General features: G+C 36.6%; 2 protein-coding genes across 3 annotated transcripts; both read left to right on the forward strand.

The window, feature by feature from the left end:
* Positions 1 to 836: 836 nt before the first annotated feature.
* Positions 837 to 6,781, forward strand: LOC103335356 (glycoprotein 3-alpha-L-fucosyltransferase FUT11-like). Of its 2 annotated transcripts, none has more exons than XM_008238363.2 (7): positions 837 to 1,655; positions 2,530 to 2,690; positions 3,427 to 3,668; positions 4,735 to 4,839; positions 5,228 to 5,384; positions 5,588 to 5,815; positions 6,180 to 6,781. In XM_008238363.2, the coding sequence occupies exons 1-7, from the start codon at positions 1,296 to 1,298 to the stop codon at positions 6,433 to 6,435; spliced, it is 1,509 nt and encodes a 502-aa protein (XP_008236585.2). In that variant the 5' UTR covers positions 837 to 1,295; the 3' UTR covers positions 6,436 to 6,781. The 2 variants fall into 2 exon arrangements, with proteins under 2 accessions (XP_008236585.2, XP_016650933.2); XM_016795447.2 differs by having other exon boundaries at positions 1,015 to 1,655; positions 4,732 to 4,839.
* A 2,002-nt stretch (positions 6,782 to 8,783) lies between these two features.
* LOC103335355 (pentatricopeptide repeat-containing protein At4g39620, chloroplastic-like) lies at positions 8,784 to 12,933 on the forward strand. The gene is given in 5 exon segments (XM_089055463.1): positions 8,784 to 9,295; positions 9,811 to 10,529; positions 10,531 to 10,814; positions 10,817 to 11,039; positions 11,917 to 12,933. Coding segments are annotated over 4 exon segments (1,431 nt in total). The 5' UTR covers positions 8,784 to 8,947; the 3' UTR covers positions 10,897 to 11,039; positions 11,917 to 12,933.
* Positions 12,934 to 13,453: the final 520 nt, after the last annotated feature.

A 13,453-nucleotide genomic window follows, 5' to 3' on the forward strand; every position in this document is an offset into this window, starting at 1 on the left:
TGGGGAAGGGGGATCGGAGTTAGACCTCTTTTAACATTGAGAAGAGAAGTATGGCTATAGGAAAAGATAGTTTGCAAGTCAAGTATTTTCTATTTGGATCATTGATTAAAAACAAAATGTTAAAGAAAGAGTAACTATAATCCGGACACATCTGTTCTTAATCCTAGGAGCACTTTAATAATCCCATCCAGAGAAGTATGTCAGGATACTCGAGATATGCTTAAAGTAAAAATATAAAGTCCAAGTCAAATGCGATTATTGTTCAAGTTCTGCATGTGTGTTTGCGGTAGATGCTCTAAACTCCTTCAGCTACAAGTCCTTTGTTACTATTAAATATTTTTTTAAACAAAAAATTATGTTTTGCCCACACTTTGCTTACATGGCTTCCGCGTCCACAAAAATGCATGACCCACATTATTTACATCATCAGTTAACATAATTTTGTTCAGGTGGTAATTGCATACAAACCTAAATGCATGTGCAAATCTCTATATAGTTTTTTTTATAAATTTTATAAATTTATTTTTTTGAGGGCTTTTCCTAGTGGGAGGGGTGATTGTATCTTAAACTCACATATATTACATGGATGCTAGGATTCGGATCCAGGACCTTGACTGAGAGAGTAATTACTCCAAATCACTACACTAATGGGTCATTTGCAATCTCCATTTAGTTTTTTATATCAACTAACTGAAATTAACAAGATGAAACATAACATTAAATGATGATATTCAATAAAAAAAATACCAATAAAAAGAATTCATAGAAGCAGTTTGATTCGGTTTAAGCGGTTTCCAAATAGATCAAATCGAATTTAACCAAACAAATTATGATTTAATTTGATCCGATCTAGAATTACATTTCTTTTATGGCATGTTTACTTTCCAACAAAATGGGTAGTAAAAATAAAACCAAATCGGGGACATGGCTAGTTTGAATTGTTGGGCCGGTGTCGTTACAGTGTTTCCATCTTTTGTCGAACAAACAAAACAAATGTTTTCATTGCTTCTCCTCCAAAACAAAAACAAATTGAATATTCCTCATATCTCATCCCACTCTTCAATCTTGTAGTTGACTTGCAACTAAAGAAAAATCAACCCCTCCCCTCTCTCCCCTCACCAATGAAAATCATTTGATTAAACCCAGTTCTTCTTTTCCATCGAAGACCGCACCAAACCCCGTTATGTTCCTTTGCTGAACACCACACACAGCCCCCATTACAAGGTGCTTCCTTCATTTTCTCTTCTTCGGGAAAGACAGGACGACCCAGAAAACTGAGTGATTGATTTTGTTTGATGGGCTTGTTTTGGACTCAAAGAGGCTCGAGAACAGCGACGACCCAAGAAGGCTTACCGGTCTCTGGTGGGATTTCAACGGCGCCCAAGAGAAAATGGTCCAATCTGATGCCTTTCTTTGTGGCCCTTGTGGTCATAGCAGAGATCGCCTTCTTGGGTAAGCTTGACATCGCAAAGAACACAGCTTTAGTCGATTCGTGGGCCGACTTGTTCTCCCCGGCTCCGTTGATTCATGAACTGGCAGTGGAGAGTGATGATTTGGGCTTGCTGAGTTGCGAGGAGTGGTTGGAGAGAGAGGATGCTGTAGAGTATTCCAGGGATTTTGAGAAAGAACCCATTTTGGTTTCTGGTGATGAGAAGGTATGTGCAGTTTTTATTAGTCGTTATATTTTTGATATGGTGTGTAATTGTGTTATTATTTCTGTGTAACAATGGATGAAGTAGTTGTCTTTTCTTTTTAAAATGGTTTTTCTGGTTGATTAAGTGGTATCCTTAATTGGGGTTTAGTTGTTGAAAGTGGGGCAGTGGTGTGACTTTGAGAATGATGACATCTTCTTCTGTAATGTCAATTATACAACATTACAATTTTCATGACATGAGTGAGCAAAACAGTACGAGTTTGTATTACTGCAAGACCTTACACGGCTTAAGTTATTGATCCTTGTCACTCTAAGCAGGATATGAAGTTTGATATTTGCTTCTGGACTGCATTATGTTAGTCTTGCCTAGTTCTTAAAACTTGAGCTATCGATCCTTGACACTGAAATCAGGATGTAAAGTTCGATATTTGTTTTTGACTGCATTATGTTAGTCTTGCCTAGTTCTTATCATGGTTGAATGTCGTCTAGCGGCGGAGGACCTAGGCCATTTTAGTCTTTTAGTTTAGTTTTTTTGGGTTTGATCTCCATCTTAAAAAATCTTGTTGGGTAAAATGAACAAGAAATATTTGGAGTTGGCAGTGCTTGAGAGAGAGAAAAGTTGACGCAACTTACAGCAGTTGACAAATTGTGACAGTATCATAAAAATGAGGTATTTGTACGTGACATTGATAGTTCTAATTCTCCCTTAGGTCCTGGAAATAATCCTTAAAAGAAGACTTAGTATTTGTATTGAAATGGGCCTCTCTGTCATTTTTAATATTTCAGTAGAATGAATTGAGTCTTCGTTCTTGGGACTTCAACATGGAGTTTTGGGATATAACCGACCCAATTGCTTTTGGTTCACTTCTGTACAGGAATGGAAATCTTGTTCTGTGGGATGCCAGTTTGGATTCAATCCCAGCAAAAAACCTGATGCTGCTTTTGGCTTAGCTCACCAAACTGGGACAGCCAGTGTTCTCCGATCCATGGAATCAGCTCAATACTATGCAGAGAACAATCTTGCTTATGCACGACGGTGGGTAAGCACAAACAAATATGGCCTTATTGCATTTTTAGAAGAATTTATCTTTTCTTTTCTAACATGTAATCCCATTCTCATATGAATTGTAAATCTTGTACAACGTATTAAGCAAATCTTCCTTCAATGCTTTCAAGATTTTTTTAGGCTTGTTTTCTGGCAAAATGTACCATCAAATTTGAAATGCTGAAATATATTGTTTGTCGATACAACATTAAACATTGGTGGAAATGTCTCATATGTCAATAGTCTAATTGTCCAATCATCCTGAAAGAAACAAGGTGTTCATGATTTCCATGCTTTCTCCAAATTACTTTCATTAGTTTTTAAATATTTTTTTAAACATGAATTTAATTCTGCATCTTCTTTTCCTGATTAAACAAGCATTTAGGATAAGAAAAAGGATTCCTCAAAAAAAGAAGAAGGAAGTAGCAGGGAATACTTTTAACATACTTCTCATTCTTTGGCGTTTTTGGCCGTGCAGCTGTTTTAGGCCATGAGCATAACCTACATGATGGTATTACTTGTAATTATGTCTATTAACTATAAGCTGAAGTGTGCTGGTGGGATAATTGTATGTAGCCAATTGGAATTACGTAGTCATTTCTAAATCATATTCCTGCTGTTTAGTGGGGCCGGGGTCTGGAACTCTCAGAATGAGAACGCTATTTTATGTAAAACTTGTTTGTATAAGTAATAGTTTAAACTTTTTTTTTTTTTTTCTGTGTACTAGGAGGGGATATAATATTATTATGACAACCAGTCTCTCCTCGGATGTTCCAGTTGGATATTTTTCTTGGGCTGAGTACAACATCATGGCACCTGTCCAGCCAAAGACTGAGACTGCCCTTGCAGCTGCATTTATTTCCAACTGTGGTGCCCGCAACTTCCGCTTGCAAGCCCTTGAAGCACTTGAAAGTGCTAAGATTAAGATAGATTCTTATGGTGGTTGCCACAGAAACCGTGATGGAAAAGGTGTGGACATTTCACTGATGATTTGTAAAGTAATAATATTGTGTTTTTGCTCGTTTCCTTCCATGTTAAATCATTAGAATCTGGATTCTAACTTCCTTTGCTTGCATGCTTTCATAAGTTGTCATGCTTGCTTGGCACGTCATACGAAGTTTGCGACTAACTGTGGTTCAATTGTTGTGGCCTTGTTTTGTTTATGGTTGAAAATATTCTGCGTTGGCTTCATACTGGCTTGTAGATAATACAATTTATTGTGTTTTGAGGGGAGGTCTAATCTTATCCAATGCTTGGTTGTTTGGTCTGAAATAGATTAACAGCCACCCTGATAATATTTTTTTCCTTTCTCCATGGCTATTTATTTGCTTATAAATTATTTTCCCTCACCATAAGGAGATATATATTTTAAGTTGGACTTTCTAAGAAAAATTTCTTGGTCTAATGGCTAGGCACCTTACCAATCAGTTAATGTTGCTATAATGTGATAAGTCAGACCTATATTGATACTGGTGTCCCTTAAACCCGATGCATATGCTTGGATAGTATTGTTATTTTTTCTGATTATGTTCAGTAGTTCTAATTTTGCAATCACGTTGGACTTTATTTCCATATATTGGCTAAATTGTTGGCATATTGAATGAAATGCAGTAAAAGAGAAAGGAAGATAAATATCACAATCTTTTGTGGAGATGTCATTTGTATCTTCACTAAAAAATGGTTACAACCTTTTTGGGTACACAGAGTTTATAGATTTTGCTCTTTACGGTATATACATGTGGTTGGCTCTATGAAGATGCTGTGAAAAATCTATTGAATCAATCTTTGATTTTGTTGGGTGTGTGGCAACAGCGAACGGTGAATGGTCTTACTTGAATGATTAGAATATACTTGCATGCATGTGTACAACATTTGCAGAGTAGGATCTTTTGGGGGATAAACTGATATACTATGTTTTGGTTTCTTTAATGTGATAAGATATATATGATCTGTTGGTATTATATCTTCTTCTTGTTAACATTTACGCATGGTAAATAATTTGTTTTTTCTTTGTTTTTATAAATAAATCTAGCAGTGGACAAAGTTGAAACTCTGAAGCGCTATAAATTTAGTTTGGCTTTTGAGAATTCCAACGAGGAGGATTATGTTACTGAGAAATACTTCCAATCTCTTGTTGCTGGTATGAAACTACTGTCTCTCTCTCTCTCTCTCTCTCTCTCTTGTTGATTTTGTAGTTTCAACCTGTAATATGGGAAAATTTTTATGGAGGAAAAAATTCAGAGAACCGTTGCTTGATTTTGTGTAAATCTTGGTAATATTCTATAAACAAATTTGAGAGATTTCAATATAGATGGAAGACTATTAGTGTGTGCCTTCATCTTTGATTTTGCGATGTGTTGCCTCTAACGTCTGTAAGATTTCATGGGTTCCATTCTCACATTCAGTATAAGGAATATTTTCATGCATAAGGAGGAATCTTGCATTTCAGCTGCCAAAAGAAAAATTCTCATCTGCATACTCAAGTTCGGGAATAATCCTGAGATTGCATGCTGACATCTTTCTTTCAGGGTCTATACCTGTGGTGGTTGGAGCTCCGAATATTGAAGATTTTGCTCCTGCTCCTGGTGCAGTTTTACATATTAAGGAGATAAACGATGTTGAACCAGTTGCCAAGAGAATGAAATACCTTGCAGATAATCCTGAAGCATATAATCAGTCATTAAGGTCAAATTCTTTTTCTTATCTAGTTGAAAATGTTATCTTCCAAATCCTTTGGTTTTACGTGAAAAGAACAGAATAATGGTCATTATTATGATCATTAGTTGTTTTCTTTCTCTTTTTCTTCTTTTCAGTTGCATGTTTTTTTTTAAAAAAAAAATCTCAATTTTGTTTCTTTATGAAGTTTATATGAGATTTTTAATGGTTAGGTGGAAATATGAGGGTCCATCCGATTCCTTCAAGGCCCTTGTGGACATGGCAGCAGTACATTCATCATGTCGTCTTTGCATTCACCTGGCAACGATGATTCTCGAGAAAGAAGAAATGAGCCAAGGGTCCAAAAGTCGACCTTGCAAGTGCACCAGAGGCTCAGCAGTTGTCTATCACTTATATGTAAGAGAAAGAGGGAGGTTCAAGATGGAATCTATTTTCTTAAGGTAACTTCATTTCCTAGTATCAGTTACCACCCCACCTCTTACTGCAATACTGGGGTAACCTCACCATTCTTAACTCATGCTGAAAGATTACCGGCCAGCTCGTTTTGATATATCCAGAACAGGAGGGAAAGAGAAAGTGAAAACTAGTTGTGTCATTTCTCTAAAGTTGGAGCAGGGGAGGCGCATCATTAACTGCCTTTTATTTTAGCTTTCTGTTGCGTTATTGCATGTACTTTAGACAGCATGGTTAAAGATAAAATAAGTACTTTTGTCACCACACAGTTTCGAGAAGCCCCCTAATTTTTATTTTATTTTTATGTTCCCAAAATTGGAGAAAAATCTTATTTGTAATTGTTCTGGGCAGGTCTGGCAATCTGACTCTTGGAGCTTTTGAGTCTCTGGTGCTCACAAAATTCAAGTCTCAGAGACATGTGCCGATTTGGAAAGAGGAAAGACCTAAAAGCATAAGAGGAGGAGACGATTTTAAAATATATAGAATATATCCTGTTGGCATGACACAGAGGCAAGCCTTATATACCTTCAGATTTAATGGGGATGCTGATTTTAGAAGACATGTTGAAAGCAACCCATGTGCAAAGTTTGAAGTCATACTTGTTTAGTGCGAAAAATATAACATTATGTCAACTTTAAGAATGGATATACTGATTTTAGCAGTTCTCTATTGATAATATTTGTCGGGAGATATTGACGTGATCTCATTTGGGCAATTTGTTATGCCCTTTTGTGCACGCTGATTGTTACAGGAGTCAGTGAACTGCAAGATCTTTAGGGAAGGTGCCATAGATTATTGATGGCAAGCGCATTTGTGCAGCTAATTGTGGACCCTTTACACCAGGTGAAGGAAAAAAAAACGAGTTGTAGTTCAGATTTTAACCTATTTGGTGGGAGATTCTAATCTTCCCTAGTGGAGTTAATCAAGGAAATTGAAGGTTTTTTATTTTTTTTTATTATTTTGCTCTTAGTTCATTAACAGTTGGTGGTGGGCAAATATTTCATTCAAAGAAAAACAGTTTCCGGTTTCAAGTACTGAAAACAGTTTTTTTTAAACCCAAAAAACTGGTTTACAATGAAGAGAAATTGTAAAAGGCAGTCTTATAGACGCATAGAACCATAGTTATTTTTGAATCTTTTGGAGGATAGATAATGTATCTTGATGCTATATGATCGTTCTGGAAATTGGAATTTGAATTTGACATTCGGAGATTCTGAATAATATTTTTGTTAGGTTATGAATCAGTTCAATGACGCGAGTATGATGTTATTTGCAGTCTAGTAAAATAGCACATGATTGTCAGTCGAGAAATCTTATTATGGAGATATTGCAAAATCCTAAGTTTGTATAAGTTATGCTTTGAAATATACAATTTTTTTTTTTCATTTTCGAGATGAAAAATGAATTGCAATAAGATTACAATTGTCAGGTTAGATTGGGTTGCAACAAAGAGAGATTACTTAACAAAGTGAAATAAGAAAATTATATAAACAAGTGAAATGAATGTTGTTTGGAATGGGGTTGTTACAATTTAGTTTATATAGCAAGCGGTCGTGGTGTGTTAAGGATGTGGGTTTAGAGGAGCTGGCTCTGGTGAGCCACGGCCGATCCATGAGTGAAGGCTGGGAAGGAGCTGACGATCCAAGTCTTTTGGCACGCGTAGAGAAATCCGAACATTACCGGATTGAGTCCTTGGAGAATACAATTGTCAACAGAAAGGTTCTTGTTGTGCTCGGTTCAGCCATGGCAAATGCGATGAGATTATCTGAGATTTTTGTGAGTGTGAGGGCAAAGCATTTTAGAGAAGCCAGAGGGTGGGCGGGGCTGGGGCTGCGGGAGTTGGGGAGGGTGGGGAGTTGGTGCATCTAGTATTATTGAATGGTTATGTGTCATTAGTTTTCCCCAATATCTTAACTCCATGTAATTGCACATTTGTTTTTTTTATGTATTTGTAGTTACTGTAAGATTTGAGCGGGGTTATTAGACCCAGAAGTTTGTTTATGCAGTTTTGTTTATGAGCTTCGGCTCCTTAGAACCCAAAAAAAAAACAAAAACAAAAACATCATAACTCAATTTATTGGTGCTCTAAAACAAGTCATAACCTTCATCCTAAAGATATGTTAACAATCATATCATTCTCGTTTATATATAGCCCTCGTATAAATGTGACTATGATAACATCTTGTGAAGTAAAAATTATAAAGTGTTCTTATTGATCTAGATAATATAAAGGCTTCTCGATGAATTGGTCACCCAATTAACCAAAAAAACAAAGCTATGACGATGATAAATTGTAATTGTCTTCAGAGATAAAGCTAGAAATAATAATGTTAAAAAATTCAACAAAAGAATTAACACAAACGACTTAATGTTATTAGCTCATAAGTAAATTGTATGCAGCATTGAAATAAACGGAACGTGTGGCATTATGCTTGGGCCTAGTGCCCGTTTGTTAACCAAAAAGTGTTATAAACTGAGGTTAGAATGGCAATGGGGTGAATCGGGAATGCGTATGTCATTCCCATCCCCATTAAGCTTTCTTTTCCTATCCTCGCCTCTATTCTGTAATATTCAAATTGGGGATTTTCTACTCTCGCTTTCATTGGGGAGCGAATCCCCTGTCCCGTCCCACCCTATTACAAAATTGCCAATAAAAAACAATTTATGAATGAGAAAAAAAAAAAAAGGTTAGAAACTAAACATACAATACAAAAGTTTTGTTCTAGACTTACATTTTTGTATGTATTATTTAATTCAGTAGGGCAAACTGATTAGTTTGGACAATTGATTAAATTGATTTTTGGACACTTAATAAGCAATTCTGGACTCTTAACTTTACATCCCATATGCCTTTGGTCCAGCATTGAGCCAGTTAAAAGTAAAAACCAAAAGGTAAATAATAATGATTGAAAAAAGAGTAAAAACGAAAAGAAAACCGCATCTCTCCCTCTTCCGTCTCATCTGCTTTCTCACAGACCTCCCTCTCTCTGCTAATTTGAGCTCTCATTCGCTCTCTGAAACCTTAAAGTCAAAAACCAAGCTGCCTAGGTTGCTCCACCATGTTCTTCCCTTAAAACCTCCTACTCTCCCTCTAAATTCAGACCTACCCAGAACCCATTATGCCCTTAAGTCTCTCACCGAACTCTCTCCATCCCTCCACATTGGCATTTGCTCAAATTTTTTCACAGAACTCCAACCTTACACAGCCATGGCTTCCACACGTGCTTCTTCGGAAGCGACCCGTGACCCGAATTTCCTGCGTTTCGACCCGACCCAAAAGAAAACCGGGAACGAAGACCGAGGACCCGGATGTCCGTGAGGTGGTTCGTATGCTCATGAGGAGCTTCAGTGACAAAGAGCCTTTGTTGAAGACGCTGAACAAGTACGTTAGGATTGTTAGAACTGAGCATTGCTTTCTGCTTTTTGAAGAGCTTGGGAAGAGTGACGAGTGGCTTCAGTGCTTAGAGGTCAGCTCTTTTTTCAATCTCTGCATTTTTAGCTTTTGAGTCTTTGAAATTGTTGAAATTTTTGTTGTGGTGTTTGTGGTCGTTGATATACCTTATGATTGAGCTTATTTGGTTTGTTTTGTGGAGCCCAATAATCGTTGAAAGCTTGATTGAACGATGTGATTTTCGTATATAGGCGTTGTGCATGTTACGATATATAGGGAATAGAACGGCATGTGTTTATATTTGTAGAAATTAGGCATTTTTAAGTATAGTTTTTCACGTGTTAAATATGGACAATGACAAATTTTTTTATAGGTTTTAAGAAATAGCTCATGGGTGCATGAAGCTTGACTATGATTTTACGAGTTTGGAGGATAAAAATATATGTATATCTGGACAATTTAGTTAAGTTTCAGTGAACTTGATGATATACAGCTAATTTGAACTAAGACGTGTCAGTTTCAATTTGAGCATTTTCTAGCAGCGATTATGATTGGATGAAAGGTAGCTTCACTTACATAACCCACACTCAGGTGTTCAGATGGATGCAAAAGCAGCGCTGGTATGTTGCTGATAATGGCGTCTATTCGAAACTGATTTCGGTTATGGGAAAGGAAGGCCAAACTCGGATGGCCATGTGGCTCTTCTCTGAGATGCGTAATAGTGGGTGTCGGCCTGATACTTCTGTTTACAATGCACTCATCTCAGCCCATCTCAACAGCAAGGACAAAGCAAAGGCTTTGGACAAAGCTCTCAGATACTTTGACAAGATGAAGGGGATGGAACGGTGCCAACCGAACATTGTGACATATAATATTCTTTTGAGAGCTTTTGCACAATCTCGAAATGTAGAGAAAGTTAACTCTTTGTTTAAGGATCTTGATGAGAGCATTGCTTCCCCTGACATCTACACGTATAATGGTGTAATGGATGCATATGGGAAAAATGGGAATATCAGAGAAATGGAATCTGTTCTTTCTCGCATGAAAAGTAATCAGTGCAAGCCTGACATCATCACCTTCAATTTGCTGATTGATTCATATGGGAAGAAACAACAATTTGATAAGATGGAGCAGGTATTTAAGAGCTTACTTCGTTCCAAGGAGAAACCAACACTTCCTACATTTAATTCAATGATCATAAATTACGGGAAGGCAAGGCTTAAGGAGAAAGCAGAAGATGTGTTCAAGAAGATGATTGACATGAGATACACACCAAGCTTCATAACCTATGAGAGTCTTATCATGATGTACTAGGGAGGTATTTGACAGGTTGGCTGACTCTGGAAAGGAGCTAAAAGTGTCAACGCTTAATGCGATGCTTGATGTCTACTGCATGAATGGTTTGCCCGTGGAAGCTGATAAGCTTTTTGTGAACGGAAATAATATTGGGGTGCGCCCAAATGTATCAACATATAAACTTCTTTATAAGGCGTACACTAAAGCCAACATGAAGGAGCTTCTAGAGAAACTGCTGAAGTGCATGGACAAGGATGGTATTGTCCCTAATAAGAGGTTCTTTCTAGAGGCTCTGGGAGCATTTTCTCTTCACCAGGGAGTCCAGGGTCCGTGACTGCGATCACTAGTTTGAGCAGGCCACAGGATGGAACAAAAACTTAGGTAGATATGGTTAATAACTTGGTTTGCATATTCTTCTGATTTTTCTTCTGTTAGACTCAGGTTCCAAGCAAAGTTAGAATATAAACAGAGTTTCTGTTTCCAGCATCAGATAACTGTGGCACGCGGAATTACATATTTACATAGTAAGTGGTATTTTCTGTGATTTAGTCTTTGTTAACACCATTCGTTTTTGCTTATGGTAAACTTTTAATTTGTATCTGCAATATGTTTGTTTGTTGGGTTTTATTTATTTATTGCTTTATGTCTTCAGTTATATTAAGTTTCTTATTTGCAGAGTTTCCCTGTTGTCATCTTAATTGACCCTTGTAATTCTTTCGTTTAGGTTTAAAGTAGATATCTTACTGAAATCCCAGACTATTTCACTAATCAATACTGCATGTGATCAGAACCCTAAAAGTTCGTAAATGTTTTTTCTTTTGGTTGAAAAAATCTGGTTATTGGTGGAAAAAACGAGATTTAGAAAAACCTAGTGTTAAGGACAATGTTATTGATGAAGTTCGTCTTTCAGAATCAGAGCTGAAAATAGTACAGTTGTGCAGGAAAGAAATTCAAAACCAAAAGAAAGGAAAGAAAATTAAAATGTCATGATGGATACAATTCAGAATTACTTAGTAGAAGGTCAAGGTCTAGAAATTACCAAGTATACAGGTTAGAGAATGGCTGTGCTTATAATGAAAAACCCTAGCCACTATAGTGGGAATGCTTAGTCGCATATGAGTCATATGATATCTTTCTATCAGTTATTTTGAGGCGTAGAGTCCAAATTTGGTTTGTCCACAAAAGTGAATTCAACTTACAGCTGGAGTAATTGTTTTGATTTTTTTTTAAAACTTTTTATTTACTTGACTTCTTATATGCTCAAAAGTAAACAGTAGATGATTACTGTACCTTTGTGTAAGTGAAATTTGTTCTTGCCGAGGTTAGTTGCACCTTTTTTCTACAATGCAAATAAATATCTCCTCATTTAATTTCTAATCTAGAAATCTTTATTTGATCTAGGATCTCATTCCATCGACAGTAAACGATATACTGTAATAGTTAGTGACTCTCTCTTTCTCTACCTTGCGGCAAGCACAGGGACCTTCATCTTCTTCTCAAAAAATAGGTGCCTTCTTCATTTTTTTCCCCACTATTCAGTTTAGGTATATGCTTTTTTCTATAGTTTGTAGTGTTTGATTAACAGTTCATGAATGCTGTGTCATGACATATAGAATGTCTGTTGGAGAATGCAGAGCTGCCTGTGCCAGAGTATATTCTCTCGTGCAATATTATTTCTGAATTTTGATAAAACTGTTTGCACTCAAGTTGTTGCTCAACACACGCATCTAATTTTATTGAATTATTGTATACAAAATACTGACAGAATTTTTTTCTCTCATCCTCTCATCTCTTCCCATCCCTTTCCACCCTTCTCCTCCTCCACCATTTTCCCCATCTCCCAGCCATGGCTGTCCATAGCCCAGGAGGGCCCCTCTAAACCCAGAGGCAACTCTGGTGGCTGCATGGCCCCTGGACATGGTTATTGTTATTGTTTTGGTCAACATGGTTGTTATTATTATTATTATTAAACACAATCTACATTAACTATTTAAAAATTGAAACAATTGACACCGTAGTAGGGATGAAAGATCGCATCATTTTGATTTCATGTTCTTTCCTGCTTGTCAGTTTTACATAAATGTTTAATTTTTTCCATACTGGATTCTATTTTTTCAGAATTGATAAATGTCCGTAACACATAACATGACTGCAGGAGAATGCGAAGCCACATTTAAACGACTTATAAGAACTGAAGCTAAGTCTTGTAGAAATTTATTAGAAAGAGTAGCAACCTTTCACTCCGGAAAGTTTTGGTTTGTATTATGTAGTTCATTCTTTTCTGTTCTTAACAATGTAACTGGTGATGACACTCGTCTATGGCCAGGGTGCTTATCTGTGTAAACCCCGATTGTTATATTGAATATACTGTGTATTCTTTGTTAACTTCTCAAATAAATTACTAGGCATTTGACATAATGCAGTGCTTTGCAGTTTAAGAGCATGTCACCAGGCTTTGGGCCGTAGCATTTTGGTGTAATCTCAATTGACAGCTTCCCTTGCTTGCTTGATTTATCTACCATTCATGTTATGCACTATTTCAATTAAATTGGACAAGTGTCTTGCTTAATGTCTTGGTTGTTTGGTAAACTTATAAATGCAAAAACACATACCAAAGTACTACAGCCAGCTAGCTTTGGGTTTGGATTTTGTTCTCAATTGGTTACCTGGATTCTATTTTGATTCCTAGGTACAGTTGTTTGTTTTAAGTCCATTCCCAAACCCAACTTTTGATGTGGCTCCAATAATGCCAATGCAGAAATACAATTCTGAACCCCACAACCAATACTTTCTGCCTGCTTATTTAGGTAACCTTATCCTAATTCCCTAGGGGTTTATATGTTAATCTACTTATCTATTTATAATCAATATTCATATTGTATTGTGTATCTTAAACCCTAAGGAATTAGGATAAGGTAACCCCATATAAGCAAATCCA

This window comes from Prunus mume, linkage group LG6 (genome assembly GCF_029339155.1).
Source record: "Prunus mume cultivar Tortuosa linkage group LG6, ASM2933915v1, whole genome shotgun sequence".
In the NCBI taxonomy this organism is placed as follows: domain Eukaryota; kingdom Viridiplantae; phylum Streptophyta; class Magnoliopsida; order Rosales; family Rosaceae; genus Prunus; species Prunus mume.

Excerpts from the sequence above, each read along its gene's own strand:
- LOC103335356 (XM_016795447.2), top strand. The coding sequence starts at position 1,296 with ATGGGCTTGTTTTGGACTCAAAGAGGCTCGAGAACAGCGACGACCCAA. Across the intron at positions 1,656-2,529 it reads TGGTTTCTGGTGATGAGAAG|GAATGGAAATCTTGTTCTGT; the intron begins GTATGTGCAGTT and ends ACTTCTGTACAG. Across the intron at positions 5,385-5,587 it reads GCATATAATCAGTCATTAAG|GTGGAAATATGAGGGTCCAT; the intron begins GTCAAATTCTTT and ends TTTAATGGTTAG.